At 42.4% G+C, this 21,306-nt stretch overlaps 1 protein-coding gene across 2 annotated transcripts in view; it reads right to left on the bottom strand.

Moving 5' to 3' along the window:
* Positions 1–21,306, bottom strand: part of PTPN1 (protein tyrosine phosphatase non-receptor type 1) — a 61,435-nt gene that overhangs the window by 11,275 nt on the left and 28,854 nt on the right. Inside the window, exons 2-4 of one of the 2 annotated variants that reach the window (XM_010958614.3) lie at positions 8,265–8,355; positions 5,297–5,397; positions 2,345–2,443 (exon numbers count right to left, since the gene is read on the bottom strand). In XM_010958614.3, the coding sequence (XP_010956916.1) occupies positions 2,345–2,443; positions 5,297–5,397; positions 8,265–8,355 (291 nt within the window). The remainder of the gene's footprint in view (positions 1–2,344; positions 2,444–5,296; positions 5,398–8,264; positions 8,356–21,306) is intronic. The other variant, XM_074347427.1, reaches the window with a different exon arrangement.

The following is a 21,306-nucleotide window of genomic DNA, read 5'->3' as shown; positions in this document are numbered from 1 at the left end:
GCTTTCCATGCCAATTTACATGCCCAAATGGCCCAGAGTGAGAATAGCTACAAAGGAAACCAGGGACTAATGTCACATCACCACAGTCAACTACAGTAACAACCAACTAGTCTTCTTCTTTTTTTAATGGCCAACAAAGCAATCAAACAAGAAAGGTGGTCACGGATCTGTGGTCCATCTGCGATGGGACACAGCCAAGAGCCGGGCCCGGTGATGAACACACAGCAGCAGTATCTGGACACCGCTCCTTGTTGGACTGTGACAACAGTAACTAAAGCAGACCATGTGCAAATAGCAAAGAGGTTTTACCTGAACTTTTAGTAATAAACAAATAAAAGGCAAATGCTACCATATTTATGGTTTTTGAATAAATAAGTCTTGATTTAAAATTCTCAACCTTCAATACCACTAGAAAGACTAGTTCTCACCTGGGGGCAATTCTGTCTCCCAGGGGACACTGGACAAGGTCTGGAGACATTTTTGATGGCCTCAACTGGGGGCAGGGGTGCTACTAGCACCCAGTGAGTGGAGGCTAGGGATGCTGCTAAACCCCCTCCGACACACAGGCGGGCCCCGACAACAGAGAGCCATTGGGTCAAACGTCAGTGGTGCTGAGGCTGGAAGACCCTAAGGCTACTCTGAGCTGAGCACCTGCAGCCGCCGCCACGTTTCACTTTCCCTTGCAGAGCACATTAGCTGTGGGAACCTAATGTTTTGTTTCTTTATTCAAAATTGCTGATGAGTGGTGACAGGTGGGGATTCGCCTCACATTTGCAACTTCACGTTTTACTAACCAAGCCACTGCAGAGAAAATTGAAAACCACTTTCACTGAAAACATTTTTTTCTAAGACAAGAAGCATTATTGCATCAGCTGAACACTCAGGTAAGCTCTGTTACTACGGAGCAAATAAATACTTTTAAGAAAAGGAGGCAGAGGCAAAAATACAATTTTAAACACGTGCTGTCATAAGGAGACTCTCTGCTGGAACCAGGGCCGTTTCTTTCTGTGTCGGGGAGGGAGGAGGCTTTGCGGCGAGTGCTTTAGGTTTCCACTGTGAGAGTTTCCTTTGATGCGTTCCTTCTCCAAACTTGTATTTTCCCTTCGGGGCCGTGACTGCGCTTTCTTTGGAGGAATGGCCACTCCGGAGCCTTCACGTTCCCCTGGCAGGCCAGGTCCGAGTCCTGACACAGCCAGGACAGCTGTGAGGGCAGTGCCCCGGGCACACCCAGTTCTCTCCTCCTGGGCCACACGTTGCTATGGGTCTCCACAAACGCCAGCTCACCTCCTCCTGGGGCCTCCACCTGAGGCTGCCGAGCCCGGCTGTGCCGGCAGGAGCGTCAGAGGGAGAGGGAAGACCCAAGGTAGTGAGGCCACAGCAGCTGTGCACCAGGCTGAAGGCCACGCTGTGTGGGAAGGGAGGCAAGGCCACGGGGGACCCGAGGGAAGCACCATGGGATGCCTGGAAGTGGGCTGAGGGAGGGCACTGGGATTCGGCTCATTAGGCCAGAGAACTGGCATGAAACTAAAACAAAAAGAAGTTTGTTCTGGCTGGAGTCTGGACTGGAGGAGGGGAGTGGGGTCCAGGCTAAAGAGGGCCCAACCACACCTGGTCCTGAAGCCACCTTCCGTATATGTTGGGAGGCAGTGCGGGGCCCCAGAGGGTTTCAGCTGGGAAGAAGAGTGGTGAAACTTGGTTTAGGAAGATCAGTCTGGGTGCAGGGTGCAGAAGAGACAGAGGAGAGCGAGTCGAGAGGCGAGGGTGGCCTGAACACCACACACCTCGAGTCCACGCTGCAAAGAACTTGGAAGAGAGGATGACACACATCCTGAAGTGAAGCACAGGAGGACAATGTCCATGTTAAAGAGCAGTGGCCAGGAGCCACGTGTCTGGGGATTCTACAGAGGCGAATCCAGGGTCCAGCTGTTCCCACAGCTCAGTTGAGGGGAGGCACACTTTTACCAGCCAGAAAAGCAGACATGAAGATACAGCAGGAACTTGCCTTTTCTGAATAACACTGCTTACACAGCTCTGTAGCCCAAGCACAGCCGCACAGGCGAGAGGAAAGCAGAACACGCACCACCCCAGACCGACGGCTTGGGGGTGAACAGGTCCCGGGCAATTTGACTTTTTTCCACCTCTCTTTAATTCACCTACTTACCTGACTTGTTTACAATAAACAGGTATTTATATATTGCTTCTTTTTATTTTTCTAATAAAAAGGACCCTATGTAAAAGAAATATAAAAGCAATTCAAGGAAATAAATGCAGACAAAAAAGTCAACCTTATGGACTGGCATCCACACGGACAGTCACGTAAACAGCAGCTAAATCTCTGACTCACCGATCCTTTCTCCATCACTCTGTTGAGCATGACAACGCCCCTGCTTTTCTGCTCCCACACCATCTCCCAGAAGTGACCGCAGGTATTGGGCAAAGGGCCCTGCAAACACACAATTCAGAGAGTGTATGTATTTTACACGTAAACACGCTCCAGTGCAAGCTCCCTGTAGGCGGTTAGTGGACAACAGTGCCCTCAGGCAGCGTGGTGACCATGGCTGGGACAGGGACCCGCCTCTCCCGCCCTAGTGGTAACTGCTATTCTATTTTCTACCACGTGGTGAAAAGGTCATTTCTGCATCCCAGGGCTGGTTCAGAGCCAGAGGAGAGAACGCTGACTCTGGCTTCTGCTGGCCGGCTGAGGGGTGCCACGGAGACACGTGCCTTTGGGCAGGCGGAACACGGGAAACTACCGGGTGCAGGTCAGAGGCAGCGTGGGAAGGGATCAATAGAGATGCTCCTGACGGTCTGAGTCCCAGCTCCAAGCACCTATCACCTATGTGACCTCGGACAAGTCACTTCCCCTCTCCTCGCCTCAGCTTCTCCACCCGCTTCACCGACTAACCACAGCACCTATTCCCAAGGTTGTGAAGATGAACTATATTCGTATACATGTGAAGACCTTACCATAGTACCTGGAACACAGTAAACACCCAATAAAATGTTAGCTATCATTATTACTATCAATAATGCTAACCTGACCAGAGACAGCCTTCCTCCTTGGACCAAGGAACGTAAGAGATGTGGCCACACAAAATGTCAGGCGGGTGGCCCAAGGGGTGTGTTGTCACTGGGGCACTGGTGGGGGGATGCCTGCCAAGCAGCTGCCCTGTCTCACTCTAGCCCTCTTGGCAACGGGCACAGATGTTCACTGGATCGAGGGTATGAATGCTTCGAGTATGTTTCCATTTTTGGTGTCACCCGGAAGAGCCGTGTCACCTATCACCTGCACAACAGAGCATGTCACCTCCTCTGGCCAGCACCACTTCTTTAAGAATGGTTTCCATTCTCACCTATTTTCATTCAAATTTTCCTTATTCTGTAATTACAGCTTTTCCCTTTAAGTCTTACCATACTTTCCTTGGCCACGAGAACCCTCAGTGCCCTCTTGCTTTCTTTCCTGAATTTATCTGAGATGTGCTGCCTGAACCTGACAAATCTGTGCTCCACACAGTTTCAGACAACAGTGGATTCCACCAGGAACCCTTTCCAGGTAACTGACAGGAAACCAGCTCCAGGGGCGGGGGCAGGAATCACGAGGCCCCCTGGCTGGCGGCCTGGACCGTTCATCTTCAGACTTGGGCACAAAGACCCAGGGGCCGGGCCCCCACAGCTGCGGCTCTCATCAGTTATTTCCCTACCTGTCAACATCGCCCAGTTTAGAATGGATCTGAGGGATTAAAAATCAGGTTAAGATCTGAAAGGACACACACCAAATGGAGCCAACACTTGACGATGGATGTGAAGGCTGGCACCTGTGATACTGTTCTCTACACTTCCGTATCTTTGTTTTAAAAAATGAGACTATAGACTTGCATTATCTGCAGAGTGAACAACACTGAAAATAAAAAATGGGCAGGGTTTTCTTGGTTTTGTGGCTTAGAAAATGTTTCTGTTATACTGTCTATGGGTACAACTTTGGGGTCAGGCTGCTTTGATCCCTTTTATAAATCTCAGGGCAAAGGAGACCACATGTATTGAGATACATCCATGGTACAACCTGATAAAACAGCCAGAACTTCAGATGTGCCAAGCAGCTGCTCGGGCACAGGGGCGGACAGAGGGGTAGAAGTTTCTATGATGTCTTCCTAGGCTCCAGTGACTGACTTTATATCCCCTGCCTTTGTTTTGGGCTTCCTGACCCCATACCAAAGTAATGAATGGCTGAAATTAGGAAGTAAGAAACTTGACTTCTTCTAAAAAGAGAAGTTCCCAAGAAGCCACTTTTGCCTCATCCTCTTCCCATCAACTTGCCACCACCAGTCTCCCTCTGGGGACTTACTCATAGGCCCCCAGAGCTGAACACAGCATGGCTGATGCTCCCTACACTGACTGGGGGGCGTCAGGGTGGATTCTGGTCATGCGAGGAGAGGAACTGGGGCAGGACAAAAGAGGCAGTGAAGAGGGGTCACGGGGGATAAGCTCTGCTCCCAAGCAGTCTGTTCACTGCTTTCCAGCCTCACCGTCATTTTAGCCTCCAAATATTAAGCAGAATTATGAGTTCACAATTACCCTATAACCCAAACCATGAGACTGATAAAATGATAATGGGATGAGAAAATGAAAATCATGTTAAAAAAAGAGAGAGAAACCCAGACTAATTAGATAAAGACTTGAGAAAATTAATTAAAAAGAAACTCATTTATCCCCTTTCCCAGATACCAGTCATATACCAGTAAGTGCTTCACAAAAAGGTAAGTTATTAAACCACTTTTATGATTTTTTTCCCCCATAAAGATGCCAAAAGCCAATGGGAATTTCAAGTGATCTTGCATGCTATTCATATAATCTCATCATGCCCTCCCCCACAATCCCAGGCAGAAGGAGGACCGTGCAGAGAATTCTGGTGTATGCTAACCCCCTTAGGTCTCCCTGAGCAACACTGGGTGCCCTGGGGAGAACGCTTATGGACTCAACTCAGGCACAGGCTCTCCTCTGGCCACGGCTCTGCTGCCTCCATCAACAGACCGTAGGCAACTCTGGTATTTTACTGCTGTTTTCTAAAAATCCAGCAACATCATACTTCCCAGAAAAGATTCATGCCTCAACCAAGCTGAATCTCTGAAGGAAGACTTTTCCTTCTTTGTTGCTTTTCTGGGTTGTTTAAAACCTATCTGATCTTCTCAAGGAGGTGGCAGGTTTTATTTGAGGTGAAGATAACAGCACGCTCTGCAACTCTTAAGATGACATCGAGTAAGCCAAAAACATCGAAGAAAAATGTGGATGATCTGTTTACCTGGGTAAGAATGTAACTTCTTTGGGCTTCTTCCATTTTTATCAAACTAGCATTGATGTAGTCATTGTCTTCTTGATGGAGTTTAATCCGACTATGGTCAACTGAAAGACAAACCAGAACTCAGAGGTTAATCCTGGAGGACCCAAGTGTCCGCACAGGCAGCGTGCCCCATGGGGAAAGCGGAAGTGGTGCAGTGGTGGCTCTGAGGGTGTTCACATTGGTTGAGGTCGTGCTGTTTTAACTGAGATTAGTCATCAATACGGGAATGACTAGTATTTTCAGAAAGGTTTTTGGAAGTGTTTGAAACTTAACACTAAACAGCAACAAACTACACCAAAACATAGATTATGTCTTATTTGGGAAATCTGTTTTTAGGTCACATCTTCCTATGATACTACTGTCCCCACAATGTGGAAGGCTGGGGGGAGAGGATGTCAAGAGATCTGTTCCCTGATGCCTAACAGACACTTCTATGGGGTAAAAAATACAGTGGGTTCAATCTCTGAAAGGGAACAAATACACCAAACACTCCCCCTGGTCCCCGAGCTCTAGTTGGCACCATGAGCAAAGCAGGTAAGGTTTATGCCCCCGCCGTGACCTAACCTCTGCCTAATGGTCTGGAGACTAAATGGCCTAAGTACACAGCAGTGTGAAAAGTTGTACCTTGAATTCCTAGATACAAAGTTTTTTTTAAAGTTCAAGTATCAGCTAAATGTCAAGATCAAAGATGCTTAAACGAGAATTGAATTATTAAAAATAAACTCTGACTCCAAAACACTGAAACTATATTAATTGTAACTTTCAGAATAGTTTTTAGAAATAAACTTGAATTTAGAAGGTCTGCCCCAGGTTACTGAAAAAGCATAGTTACTTTTTTCCCCTTTATCATAACTTTGTCACAAAAGCGATGGTTCCTCGAGGGCTACTTTCTGTATCCTGCTAGTGCAGCCAACAAGAACAGGTGGGTATTTTTATTTCTGATACAACACAAGGGATAATGAACTCAGGTGACCATCCATAAACAGTCCTCCCGTTGCCCAGTGGGAAAGGAAGAGTTAATGGGGATCAGTGGTTTGGGGCTTTCTTTGCTAAAGAATTCCAAAGAGACGTTTTTTGAAAATTAGCCACTGTTTAGACTAACGTTTCTCATTGCAGAGGTTTAATATGAACTGAAATACTTGGGTAATACTTAAGTGGGTCTTGGCGATAAAAGACCTCAACAAAAACTATGCCTGGCACTGGTGATTACGTGAGTGGATTCAAACAGCACTGGGAGGTGACCTTGGGCAAACAACTTATCCTCTGAGTGCTGGGCTGTTCACCTGCCTAACGGAAGATACAAGATCACCCTCTACCTTGAAACAGTCTCCCCATTTCCTCCATAACCTGGACAGCAAATTATCTTTTCTACTGCAGAGTGGAGGTAGGGGAGAAAAAGAAAAATATAAGGAGTGCGACAGGGTAGGGGTGAAGAAGTTTGGAAATTACATCTCTGGAACAATATTTTAAATGCTGGGTTTTTTTCTCTGTAAAACTGGTTTATAGGACCATTTAGGTGACCACTGATCAAAAACGTAGAAAAAGAGTATTAAAGACAACATTACTGCCGAATTCAGAGCAAGTACAGCAAAAGCCAGAGCCCAAGGGTACCCTGGCACTGTGTGAAAACTCGAGCACTGATGGCTGCCTCAAGCTCAGAGTGGCTGGCCAGGGCCTCCCGGCAGAATCACCTGAAGAGAGGTTATGATGATTATTTTTAAAATAAAACCTGTGAGATGCCATAGCCTAGATGTCCTAAATAAAGAGTATCTGGCACTGGGGCAAAATACTGTGTCACTGGACCTAGAACTGCGCTCCGGAAGTTCCTGGCGCACATCTTCAGTTAACGACTGAGCCAGACCCTAGGCCAAGCGGCTTATGTTATTTTATTTCATCTTTGCACAAATTCTGAGATCGGTGGGACACTTGTTTGACTGAAGCTATCAGAGGAGAGGGCCACCCAGCTCTGAGGGGCAGGGAGAGACCCTGCACCAGGCAGGGAGGGACCCACGGCAGCAGTCGGAGGCAGTCTGCTCTGTGCAACCAGGTCTGACTTCAATCCCCTTCCAGGGACCTGGGCGCTGCACAGGTCAGGGCAGGAGGCACCGAGAGCCACCACTCAGAGAGCGCAGCCAGCCGTAGCAGGCCCACCTGCACCTCCGATGCTCCTAGCAGAGAACACTGGCCTGGGGGCTGTCGGTGGCTCCAGCCCTCACTGACTGACAGTGGCCACATGGAGGTGAGTCTGTGGCCTGGAGGAGGTGGCAAAGTTCATAGCCTTTACTCAGCTCCAGTTTTTCTTACTTTTGACAAATTCTAACGTATTTAGTTAATTTACTTTCGTGATATCAGTGGATTGAGAGCCAATTACTCAGAAGGCAGAGGAGGCTGCCACAGGCACACTGAGACCTAATGGCAGGAAAGAGCTAGAAAATAATGATGCTGGAGGGGGTGGGGGTGGGGTCAGCCAGCAGAGCCTGCCTGTCTTTGGTTGAGGGGGTGAACCACTCCCACCCCTTCATGCCTCTGCAGGGCGTCATTACACTTGAATACAATGCTTGGGGCCTAATAATACTGTTGCTGACTCATCCAGAAGGGGTTATATTATGCTTGCGATACTCTGCTTCAGCTGGCAGGAAAATGATTCATCATTAAAGTAGTCAAGGCTAAAAAAAGTGCTTTGAACTTAGCTGAATTTTCCAGAAACTGAAACCTTACCCCGTCTACAAGGGCGGAAAAATGAACCATTACTATAAGTCTCTAATGCTTTTATTGTAGGAAACAATCAAGTCATAAACCGTTGCTGCTATCGATTTATCACCAAACTCTGGGGCTACAGGAGTCTGGACTGAGAGGCCGTGCAGCTCAGGAAGAGCCTGAGGAAGAGCCGACGCGATGGAAGCAGGGTAATGGCGATGTGAATACTTACAGGGACTGACATCTCTGTACCTGTTTCGGTTTTTGTTTTTAGGAAGCTTGGCCACTCTACATGGGAAATCACTGGCTTCGTGTCGGATATCCTACAAAAAAAGGATAAAGAGTGCACTCTTGAAATCTCTGGCTTCAGGAATTCATCAAGATAACTGAGCACGGGCCCCATGCCAGGCACTGAGGAAGACCCAGGGCAGAAATGGACATCAAAGGGAGCCAGGCAGTGTGGGGAACGCAAGGTGCTAATTCAGAGGCATGTACAAGGTCATAGGAGGAAAACAGGACAGCAGCAACCACATGCCGGGGGTGGCAGGGGGCTGGAAAGATGCTGAAGAGGACAGGGAGCGGGAGAGGGGGCGTGCGCATCTCTGGAACACCCAGCACAGCTAAGGCGCGGGGGCTGGAGTTCACACTTATGCGGGAACAGCGAGTGGGCGTGGGGCAGGGGGAGGGGGGGCGGAGTTGGGGAGCCGATCTCCGAGAGTCAGGACTGGGAGTTCCATATGTAACCTTCTGTAAAGCTATAGTTATCAAGAGCAGATAAAATGCACTTTTGTGCCAACAAACTATCCAAATGTTTTCCTAGGAGATGATAAACAATTCCCATTATACCAAACTGCCAAAGGAGCAAGTACCAGAAGACCCCATTATATCTATGGCTAGGCTGATCACACACATCTAATTTTCCTCTCCTAAATCACCACTACCATAATCTCACGTAAAAATCTTTTCCTTTAAGTTTGTACTTTACTATTATAAAGATAAGCTTGTACAACAATATGAATGTACTTAATGCACTGAACTGTATACTTAAAAATGATTACAACGGTAAATTTTATGCTATGTATATTTTACTACAACAACAACAACAACAAAAAAAGACAAACCCACAAAGAGAACAGGAGAGCAGACAACAGCAACACAACTTTGGAAGCTGGAAATCACACCGATTAGTAGCTGACAGGCCTGAGAAAGCTCAATGAAAAGCCAGCAGCAGGGAAAGCAGAAGAGAACCATCCAGATTTCCACCACAGAACCCCTCAAAGGCTCAGGAAGTTTGCTTCTTTGGAACGAGGGGTGGGATTTACTGCAGGGGAACTGGATCTCCACCTCCACTCCCCCAGCGCCCACTTCCCTGTTGCGGGGTGACTACTGACTCACACCTCTGCAGAAATATGGAGATTTATTTTCTGGAAAATGTTAAGTCAGGGGATAGAGTGCTCTCTAGATGATCTGAGCAGACAAGAGGAAAGACCAAAAGGTGCCATCACAACGGTATGTGGCTAACAGCCCACCCCTACCTAGGGGCCGAGCCGGGGCCGAGCCAGATCCGTGCTGACAAGCCCCTTACCCCTGCTCCGAACCTGCCTTCTGCCCTGTGAGCTCCTCCTCTTCCTCATGTACAGACTAATGATTACAAGATGTCAGAGGAAAGAAAGCCTCTAATGCAAAAGAGATTTAAAAGAAAAAACAGGGGGGAAAAAAAGCCCCTTGGAGAAAATAAACTGCAGGGACACAAAAGCTTATAATATATATATTTTTAACATACTCAGAAAGATAAGAGCTTAACTGAGGATTCAGAAGATAAAGGTAGAAGAAATCCTTCCAGAAGATAAAGCCTAAATAAATAATAAATTTTAAAAATAGAAAATTAAGTTAAACAAAATACAAGGAAAGAAAACATTAAAAAATAGTTCAAGGAAATCTCCCAGACACACCAAGCACTCATCATAATGATAAAACCAGACCCATACTGACACACACTGATGTGCAATTTCAGAATCCTGTGGACAAAGAGAATATCCTGTAAATTTCCAGGAAGAAAAAAAATAGTTCACTTTCAAAAGATAAGGTGATCAGAATGCCTTCAGACTTTGCAAGAAAAAACCGAAAGCTGGATGGCAATGGGGCAATGCCTTCAAAATTCTGAAGAAAAATGATGTCCAATTTAGAATTCCATATACAGTCCAATAATCATCAAGTAAGAAGGGACAAGAAAAACTTCCACATACGCAAGGTCTCAAAAACTTCACCACCCTGCTCCCTTCTCTCAGCAATCCACTGGAGCATGCCTCCCACCTGAAGGAAGAAATAAACCAAGAGAAAGATGTAAGATACACGGGGCTGGCGGCTGGTTGCAGGGAAGGATCCAACACACGAGCAAAGGCACATGAAATTTCCACAAAATCTGTGATGGAGGCGCTCCCAGTATGACAATTGTGCACCAGCCCAAGGAGGCAAGCAGGCAGATTAGAGCAGAGTGACTCAAGAGATGGACCTGTCAGCAACATGCCTTCATCCACTGCACAGACCACATGAAACCACTAGAGAGAAGTGAGGAGAACACCCGAAGTCCAGAAAAACAGGGACTCCAACTGAGAAGCAAGGAAAAGGAAGTCTCAAGATGGCAGCTGTATGTGGCAGCCTGCAGGACAACAGCCGAAAGGAGGAGGATGTCTACGAGATCAAGACTGAAGCTCAGGAATCACCTGAAACTGCTCTGTCCAATATAGCAGCCACCAGCCTCGTGTGACTACAGAGAGCACTTGAGGTGTGGCCAATCTGAAAAGAGATGTCGTGTTAAGTGTAAAAATACACATCAGACTTTGATGACGTAGTGCTAAAAAAAGAAAATATCTCAAATATTTGAAATATTGACTACTGGTTGAAATAACATTTTGAACACACTGGGTTAAACAAGCTAAACTATTAATTTCATCTGCTTCCTGTTACCTTTTTTACTGTAGCTATTAGAAAAAGCAGAAATATATATATGGGTTGCACTCTATTTCCATTGGATAGCACTGACTGATTTTGTGGGAAGTTTTGAGAGGCTACTAGGTTAGGAAGAATTAGCAACAGGTAGAAAGAAAACTGCAAATGAAAAACACAAGGCAATTATTGACAAAAGGAAAATGTACTAAAAAGGAAACAGTGGAGTACAACACTACGTGTGACTATGTACACAGGCAAATAATGCGAACAATGAATACTGTTTTAACCAAAAACTGTAACATATTGGGAGAATGGGGGAGGGGAAGCAAAGGGGAGAGAAAGAAGGAATAGCTGTTTAAGAAAATGAAATCCTATGCCTTAGTAAAGATCTACATTAATGAATCAAAAGAGAAACATTTTCCTTAGAAATATGGAAATAAACACAAGCTGGAATCAGCCGCTTCAGAAGTTGAAAATGGTCATCCATGAAGAGGAATACTGGGGAACGGGCTGGGGTGTGGGCAGCAAGGAGCTGGATTTTATTGTAAAGCTGTATCACGGTACTATTTACTTCTTAAACCATGTATACATTCAACTTGGACATTAAAAAAAAAGAATGCCTACATTCTGCTACTCTACTTATTAATAACACTACAAAATGGCAAGGAGGAATTTTTGACTTAAGACACCAGGTAATCATTTGAAAGCATGATGATGGATTACAAACCTATTTGGGATTAAACAAGTTAGTCCACAGGAACATTCCCATCACATCATTTATGGATGAGATTAAGCTTTCAGGGAAAAGCTACACGGCACAGAAAAATGACTTAAAGGAATAAAAATCTAGGCTTTAAATTTGTTGTCCTACTTATATTTGGAAGCATTTGTCAGTAAATTCGAATTCTGCCTTGTGAGGTGAAACAATCTGATCAATCCAGCTGGTGTGACTGGATGAAGATGGAAGAAATAATTAACACAGATAAATCACTGAACTAACAAATATTCATCCTGCAGAAATAAGGACCAAAATATCAACAGTGCACAAGTGATTTTATTCAGCCAAAGGATTTATTAATTTTCACTTTTTTGGTAAGGGGGGGAGGGTAAGGAGACACAGCAAAACCTGGAGATTTTAATAAAAATACTGGGAAAATATAAGTTATTCACACAATTCTTAAAAAAAGATTCTAAAATTAAGGTATACTCATGGAGTAAAATACACAGATCTTAAGTGTGTAGTTCAATTAGTTTTTCTCAATCAACTTTAAGGTATAATTTACAAATAATAAAATACACCCAGTTTAAGCATTTCCCTACTTTAGAATGGCATATGGGAAATACACGCATGCTTTGAAGACAAATGTTTACATTTCACTTATTAAAAATGTCAGGATTATAGTCTTAAAAGTAAGGAGTGATAAAGTACTTTTAAAATTAAAGGTACCTACCAATAGTGGTTTAGAAGAAAGTCATACAATTTGCTATACAACTACAGCAAAACAAGTCTTCTGTATTCTGAAACTGTATCAAAGGTGTGCTAACTTTCTAACAGGTGTAGAAAAGACAGATCACTGACTAATGAGCAAGTTTAGGAAGACGTCCACATGCCTAAAGTATCCCTAGAAAATTTTTTATTACTCGGATCAAAGATTACATAATCCACCAAATTATGTAAATTTCCACACAGATAACAAAAAATAAAATAAAGGCCTTAAAGCTGATGATGAGAAGATGAACGCTGGGTAAATTTAGGAGCCAAGCCAAAAAGGAAATAATAAACTTTCCATGAAACAGATTCCCAGAAGTATCCCCTATTAAAAAAAACCCACTGAACATTTCAAGAATCATTCAAAGTGTACCTCAACATTTCAGGGATGGGATCACACTAAATGAGAAATTTTACAGGTGTGAAATTAAATATACCAACAAATAGATAACCTATCCCCCTCCTTCCCCTAGACAGTTCTTCATTGGCTTTTTAAGAGCCTACTTCCTATCCTTAGTGTAGGTTTCAGAAATGTGATAGAATAAAACATCATATGTAATAGATGTAACAGTCATGCTCTCCTAGAGAATAAATCTGATAATGTGCTACCGAAGTGGGGCTCAAGTATGGTCAATGCCTACAGGTTAATGGCTTAAATTACTCTGTGTATCATTTTATATAGGCATTGGGCACCAATGAATCGTCTCTATAGTGAATCATTTTCATGAGAGAAAGAAAGTTCTTCCAAAATTATGATTTAGCTGGGCTAGAAAGCTGGGCTACAAATGCTTGGTAAAGTTTAAACAAAACATCTGAACTGGAAAGCTTATGAGGCAAGGAAGTCAGCAGGGCAGAAACCCGTACCCACCTGAATCATTTCTAACGCTGGTGCTTGATTTCCCATCCTCCCACACCCATGTAACAAGATGACAGATGATCTCCCAGCGAGTACGAAGGCATCATATACTTACAGAGCTCAGGGAACAGAATGAAGTAGGGCACAAAGTGAATCAATTTCTCTATTTATAGGGAAGTTCATTATCCACTATTCAAATACCTCCCAAATGCAATTAAGGAAAAAGTCAAATCTGGGTGAAAAGATGATAATTTTCTTACTTGAGATTCCTCTTTTTGAAAACACATAGGCATAAAAGCAAGTCTAGCCTTGCAGAAATATTTTCATGTTTATAGTCTTCACTTTGTTAAGTTAAACTTCACGATTTTGGTTTTAACACCCCTTTCTCTTCAGTTCCATAACAGGGTGAATGTCCCTTATTGGCTCCACGGTAAAATGCATTATTTCTCTTAAAACATTGGACAAATGATGAGGTGGTCTAGACAGCATTGTGTTAACAGCCGGGAGTCTGCGAGGAAGGGCCCCACTCTCACCTCTCTCACTCCTCTGGGCATAGGCCTAGGCCCGGAGTAGGTCCTCAGCCTAATTCTGCTGATTGAATTAAGGAATAATTCTAAAGGCCCCCAAAGCTCAAAGAGCCCTTAACTCTATACCAATATGCTTCATTTTATGGAACAGAAATGTTTTCAAAAGGGAATACGTTTATGCAAATATCTGATCCAATCCTGCTTTCCAATAATTTCTATTATTATTATTATTATTATTTTTGCTTTGCAACTAGGTCATACAGCCTCCTGACAAGACAGTACCAAAATAGTTACTAAAGCATGGATTCAAAGCAGAAAGGGTTATTGTTAGATGGTTCTGACAGAGACCTGTTTTAAAAGTCTGAAGGAAGAAAGAACTCCAGTGGTACCTTCTATTTGCTAGAACTGCCATCAGCTACAAGATCCCATAGGACCTTCAACCTCTTCTATGCTCCCCGCCTCCCCAATTTACAAACGGCTGCCTAATTTGATTGTTCCAGTCGTTACCTAGTACTTTATGGAAGCTACTGGCTCTCAGAAATAGACAGAGCTACACTGAAGGGAAATGCAGAGGTACAGTAAAGGCAATAATTTAAAATGCAGTAAGTGATCATACAGGGTGTGTATTTCCTGGAACTCTTGCAATAGTCACCACTGAATAGAGAGATATACATAGAAATAGAGGAGGGGGTGGCTGGGCTAAAATTTTACAAACCGAATCTTCAAAGTAACGTGTGTTGAACAATTTTTGTTAATCATAAATCTCACTATAAATGAGAACATAAAATTTCTGTATAACAAAGTATACTCCAAGAAATATACAAATTCTCAGAGTCAGAAGTTCAGTGTCTTTCAAGTTGAAAGAATACTATATTCTTTATCTATAGAAGTTAATATACTTTACTACAAAAACCTTAGGGATATACATACTTTTATTATATTTATCCATTCACATAAACAATATGCAGTAAGTCATATACTCAGTACTGTTAAGTTTTAAGACAAACCACACTGCCTAGACAATAAAGGTAAGGCTTAAAATTTAGCTAACCAATACCAAGCTTGTTTGGTTTAAAATTTAAAATGATTATGTACTGAATAGAAAAAGATGCTGAAAAGTGAACCAAGGACCTAAGAATCTTATGTGATAGCTGAAAGAGAAAGCAAAGAGGGAGGAAGGAACAAAGCTGGTCAGAATTTAAAAGGCAGCAGGATGTACAATAATTATCTGTGCCAGAGCCTGAGGAAGTGTTGGGTCATCTTGTACACTGGTCGGGGGTGAGGTTAAAAGATAATGGAGTTAAAAACCACTACCAGAACAATTATGCACATTTGGAAAAGGACATGGAAAAAAGCATAATCACATTGCTTTACAAATTCCCCACAAATGAGAGGATGAGGGCAGGAATGGGAAGTGTGGGGTGCCCTTCATGAAGTCGGCCAGGGGAACATCTGGTAGAGACAGTGGGACCAATTTCGCTCTCTGATGTACACCCTCTGCTCTGAACACAAAGTGATGGTCAATTACACATAGAGAAAAGTACAAAGTACAGCGAGGCTCAAAAACAGAATGAGAACAAATGAAAATAACAGGTCTCCGACTCAAAATGATCTGCAAGCCCCGTACCAAAAACCAGAAGGTGACTAGTTCTGAAAAAGCATCCAACATGTCAACTAGAGATGTAAAGCTATTCCACATAAAATGTAGGATTAGCCTGTCAAGTACTTTAAAGATAAATATATTTGAGATCAGGAGTAAATAAAGGAATCATGTATAAAAACGATGTTATAGATAAAAACAGGGAGGGATGAGGCCAGAATTAGTAGATGGGAAAGAACAAATGAGAAATCTTGGAAATGAAATTGATAATCACTGGTATTTAAAACAACAATAACACTTAACAGACGAGAGTAAATGCTACAGTGAACACAAAGGACGAGTAAATTGGAAGCTAGTTCAGAGGGCCGCAGCACGGTCTAACAGGAGACACAGGATGCAGAGGCCCCCCCCCCCCCCGAGCACACCCCTGAAAAACAAAGTCAGTACCCAGACACGTTGGGGTTAGGGTACAAAGTTGCGGAATATTAAGGATAAAGACTCTTCAAAGTAAACTGTAATGTTTTTGGAAGCTTGACAGAACTTTAACATTGTCATTTATTTATTTTTAACAACTATAGTTAGATAGCTGAACTGTTAACAAAGAAATACAAAAATTGCGTTTTCAAGTGCTAAAGCAACTGACTTTAAACCTTATTTTTACAATCCTTAAAGTATTGTGTTTTCTCTTTTAATCACTTATGTTTTCTGTTAAATGTCATGAATTTCACCTTGGGCAGAAATCAATAAGCAGAAAATGAATCAGACTTACAGTAATTGATGTCAATGAAACATATTGGAACCAGTGTTTTTTTAAGTGCTGAGAACCGCAAAACCATTCCTGTAAGAGAACAGTCTAAAAAACTGAATCCACTTTCACTTCTGTTCTGTTTACCTTCTGCTTTCCATAAGGACAGATGAAGTGCTCAGGCCCTGGGGTTCTGGCACTGTGCCGAGGACAGTGGTACAGTGACTAAGGACACAAGCAGTTGGCAGACATCTGAAAGTGGAAGGTTTATACCTTCCTTTACAGGGAACCAGGCTGCCAACCATCAGCCTCCTCCCTTCATGGCTAATTTCCCCAAGCTCCGCAGTCACAGGGAGGGTCCTCAGGAACCCACAAGATATTCCTACTCTGAAAAAACTGAGAACCGTATTTGAGAAACTGATGAGACTATGCATAATTTGGAAGTGTGAATGGGAGGAAAACAATGTCAAAACGAAAGTAACTTTGGTGAAGAATTTCTTTAATATTCCAAGAGCAGTATAACATTCTGTTAATATAATCAAGGAAAATTTGCTTTTGCATTATTGTTTCCAACCAAATGAGTTTCTACACACTGTCTAGATGTAAATGTACTTTTCTACACACCATTTGGGCGATTAGGGATGACAAAGGAAGACATGACCATTGCCCAAAAGCATTACGAAGTGAGATTCTTCAGTGAGGCCACAAAAATAAGATGACAATCTGGGGAAAAGAGGAAGCATGTGACCAAACTCTTCTGCCTGGCTTTCCAAAGAACTCTGTGTATGGGGATTAAAGAAGCAAGGTTTGGATTTAATGTTTGAGTCCCTTCAATTCACCCAAATATTTACTGAGCACTGACTATGTGGCAGGCACTAAGGATATGGAAGTGAACAAGAGGCAAAATCCTGCATTGCGGACCTTGTGTTCCAGTGGAAAAGACAGATAAACAGATGCTCGGTTCTGAGCCAGGCACTGCTGCATGTTAACTCACACAAACACACTCATGGCCATTTATCAATCTTACAGAAGATTAACAGTAAACAAAAAGATTAAATCCCTGAGCAAATGGACACTCTACCTACACCCCCTCTCTGCCCTTAACGATCTGATCATTCTCGGAAAGGCAGAATGAGTGGTTCAGAAGCCCCAACTTCTGTCTGCACCTGCATTTCTTTCTGCTTCCTCTTGTGGATTAAATTAAGGGTTCTAGCATTGAAATGTGCCTAAGAACAATTGTGCCAGGCTGTACGCATAAAACCATACATTATGCGTAAATTAACGATAACCTGGTCTATTCACAGATTTCTCAACTTTTTTTAGACCCGAATCCATGAGAGAGACGCAACTCTACTGATACAAAGCTAATTTAAGATGTTGCTGAATAAACAGCCAAGGTCTTAAAAATTTTAGGGCTTCAGGAGAAAACTCTCTTTGGGCCAGTTTGGTAAGAGAGCAATCATTAACAAAAACTAAAACCATCAGTTTAGTAAATGCTTACTATTTACCATGCCAAGATATGTTAGTCTCATCACGAGGTTACAAGAGATAAAAACCCATGTGAGCCCATAGCCTGTGGCTTTCTGTTTTCTCCACTAAGAAGTCATGCAATACTCAGGGTTACTTGAAATTCCCACTTAAGAAAACATATCTGAATGCAGCAAGTGAAAGTAACATATGGGAATGACTGTACAGCCACTCTATTTTTTAAAAGTAACTTATTCATAACATCAGCACTGAAAAATCGTTAACTGGTGGCACATGTCACACCTGCTTATAAGACATCTGGAAAAGTGGCAACATTAGAGCAAGCACTACTGCTACAAGCCACAGGAGCCCTTGTGTTTCGGAGGAAGGTTCACTCTTTGTTTTGTATGTTCTATGGGTTTTGACAAATGTATAATGACATGCATCCTCCACTACAGTACTAAACACAGTATTTGCACTGGCCTAAAATCCCCCTGTGCTCTACCTCGTCATCCTTCCCTCTCTCCCCCCACACCCCTGGCAACCACTGATCCTGTCACTGTTTCCATAGTTTTGCTTTTTCCAGAAATGTCATATAGTTGCTTTGTCTACTTTTTTCTATTAGGTTGCTGTGTTTTTCTTAATGATACGCATGTGGTGTTCTTTATGTATTCTGGGCACTAGTTCTTTGGTGCTCATACACACTGCAAATATCTTTCTCTGTATCAGCTGGCTTTTGCTGTGTATCTAACCATGCCAAAACACAGGGCTGACAAAACCACTTACTTGCTCATGATTCTACAGGTTGGCCATTTGAGCTGGGCTTGGCTGGGATGGCTTATCTCTGTTCCACGTGCTGCTGGCTGGGCTCGCCATATGCATTTGCGATCACTGGTGGCCCAATGGTCTCACTCACAAACCTGATCTTGGATACATGTTGACAAAGGTGATGGCAGTAATCAGGCCACATGTCATTCACCTGGGACAGCCTGGCTTGTTCACACTGTAGCGACTGCAGAATTTTCAAAAGCAGCAAGGGAGGGCAAGGCCCAATGTGCAAGTATAGAGATACTGTGGGTTCAGTTCCAGACCACAACAGAGCAAATATCGCAATAAAGTGAGTCATACGAATTTTTGGTTTCCCAGTGCGTATAAAAGTTATGTTTACACTATACTATAGTCTATTTAGTGTGCAATAGCATTATGTCTGAAAAGAACAATTGTACATACCTTAATTAAAAAACACTTTATTGCTAAAAAATGCTAACCATCACCTATGCCTTCAGTGAGTTGTAATCTTTTTGCAATAGTAACAAAGACTACTGACTACCGATCACTACAAGAAATATAATAATAATGAAGAAGTTTGAAATATTCCAAGAATTACCAATATGTGACATACTGACACAAAGTGAGCAAATGTTGTTGGAAAAATGGTGCCGACAGACTTGCTTAATGCAGCGTTGCCAAAAACCTTTAATTTGTTGGGGGGGGGCACACAGCAAAATGTAGTCAAATGAGGTATCCCGGTTTTTTTAGGCCTCTACTACTGTCACTATTGGCCAAAGCAACTCACGTGGCCAAGCACGAATTGCCAAGTGATTCTCCAATGAGAGTCACAGAGGGGCATGAAGGCAAGGGTGGGAGGATTTGGGGGCCACTCTGTAAACAACCCAAAGTTAATGGTGTCTTTTGATGAACGGACGTTCTTAATGCCAACAGAGTTCAATTTATCCATCTGTCCCTTTATAGTTCTGTGGGGTATCTTGTTTAAAAAACAGTTGCCCATCTCAAATCCATAAATATACTCTCCTACATTAGTTTTGAAAGTTCCACTAAAGAAAAAAAATGCTTTCCATACATTTTCATTTACATCTAGATTATGCCTCAAAATGTTGGAATAAAATATGCAGACACAAGATGACATGTCTGACCCTTCTAACAGCTGTTTTGTGCATGGTAAGCACTGCTTTAACGTGACTAGTAGGCATTCAACGTCTGCTGGATGATGCACAGAGTGATTTGTCTCTGTCCTTTGCCCATTAATCTTGGGAAATATTAATGTTTTTCTTACTCTTCTAAGCTGTAAGCTATTTTCATATTTTAAAGCCATCAATTCTTTGGAAATCACTTTTCCAATTTATTTATTTGTATATTTAACTTCCTCTATACACAAAAATTTTAAGTATGGGAGGATGATCATAAAACTGTCCATACAGAAACAGAGCTGCTACTTGGCAGTATTTTGTGAGTGATTTTTATTTCCTATTGTTTCCCAAATTTTTTTCTACACAGCATATGCACTGTAGAAAAAGTTTAAAAATAGTTTTAGAATTTTAAGTATTCAAATCTATTGACTTTTTCCTCTGCAATTTCCTTTATTGCTTCTAACGGATGAAAGGCTTCTTCCTCAGTATGGTGAAAACACTTCAGAAAAAAATTTAATCTTAATCCATCTGAAGTTTATTTTCCTCCTACAATTTTCAACTATGCCCGTTATACTGCCTTTAAATCTCAAATTATGCTAGGAACAGATGTTCCTTCTGGTTCAGTCAGCTTAACAGTTCCACTATGCTAATCTCTGTATGTTACAGTAGCTTAAATTGTATATTACAGAGAGCTCCTCCTCCCTCTCTCTAAATTCAAGTAGTAACAAAATGCAGCTGCATCTGATAATTCAGATTTCAGAATGAACAACTCACTGTTTTTCAGAGAAAGATGAACCATTACAATGAAGAAGAATGCACGGTAGATTCATCCTTTGCAACTGTTTAGCAAATTAAAGATCAAGGGGAACACAGGAGATTAAAATACAGGGAATTTTAAAAACCCACAATAGTATTTTTATAGTTAAAATGAATACTGTTACTCTGTTCTTCTGTAAGGAAAGAGTGGCCAGGAAGTTTCTGGCACAAAAATTTCCCCCATATTTATCTGGTATGTATTACTATGTGTATAAACTAGTAGTGAAATACAAGAAAAAATTAAAAACATTAAATGATTTCTGTTCACCATGTTCATAAGCAGCTTATTTTTAAAAAAGCATAGTTCTCCATGTCAGACTCCTGACTTTTTATCTTCAGTCAAAGCAAATTTTACTTTATTAAGTATATTTAATTAAAAAGCAACTTTCAGAGTAACTACTTCAAATAATATCCAGCCGAGAATAGCTGTATCTCAACAAATTAAATTAGTCCCTCTTCCCACCCCCTTAACATATTTAGGGAGATGGAACTGTTTACAAGGGCTCTATCCCTTCCTCCTCTTCAGTCATAAGCTTTGGGCAACAGCTGCATATCTTTTTGTCATCTGTCTTCTTAGAACTGGATACATAAAAAAATACATTTTCTTCACAGTGGAAGGAGGCAGTAAAACTTTGCTAATAACATATGATCAATTTTTAGAAGCTTTTGAAGGCTGACGGATGCCAAATCCTTCCTCAAGAGGATCTGCTCAATATCTCAATGCTGCAACTAAAAAACTATATAGGAACCAAAATCCATAGACATATTGCTAGATACAGACCTGGGGTCACCATTATCACATAAATAACTGAAGCTATTGTAGAGTAATATCCTTTAATGATATTATAATAGCTAGACACTCCTCTTCCCAAGGCTCACAAAATGACGACACCTAAG

Source organism: Camelus bactrianus, chromosome 19 (genome assembly GCF_048773025.1).
Source record: "Camelus bactrianus isolate YW-2024 breed Bactrian camel chromosome 19, ASM4877302v1, whole genome shotgun sequence".
Classification (NCBI taxonomy): Eukaryota; Metazoa; Chordata; class Mammalia; order Artiodactyla; family Camelidae; genus Camelus; species Camelus bactrianus.
Note: the sequence above shows the minus strand (reverse complement) of the source record. Positions and strands in the feature narration are given on the sequence as shown.